Consider the following 204-nt stretch of genomic DNA (forward strand, 5'->3'; position numbering starts at 1 on the left):
GATGGAAGCTGGATATCTTGACTGTTATGATTTTCAGTTATTCCTTATGTTATTATGTGATCAGTAAGAAAATTATTCCTTTTCCAGGCTAGATGACAATACAGCCAGCAAGATACAATTCATTAAGCAAGTAAATGACCTCAATTCTTACATTGATCCTGGTGTCCTCCCTCGTGATATGTAAGCCTTTTCAGTTCCAGTATA

General features: G+C 35.8%; 1 protein-coding gene across 1 annotated transcript in view; it reads left to right on the forward strand.

Moving 5' to 3' along the window:
• Window positions 1–204, forward strand: part of LOC119593995 (CRAL-TRIO domain-containing protein C3H8.02-like) — a gene marked incomplete in the record, with an annotated part of 14,516 nt that overhangs the window by 11,479 nt on the left and 2,833 nt on the right. Inside the window, 1 exon segment of the mRNA XM_037943020.1 lies at window positions 88–204. Within this exon segment, the coding sequence (XP_037798948.1) occupies window positions 88–184 (97 nt within the window).

Source organism: Penaeus monodon, chromosome 33, assembly GCF_015228065.2.
Source record: "Penaeus monodon isolate SGIC_2016 chromosome 33, NSTDA_Pmon_1, whole genome shotgun sequence".
NCBI classification, from domain to species: Eukaryota; Metazoa; Arthropoda; class Malacostraca; order Decapoda; family Penaeidae; genus Penaeus; species Penaeus monodon.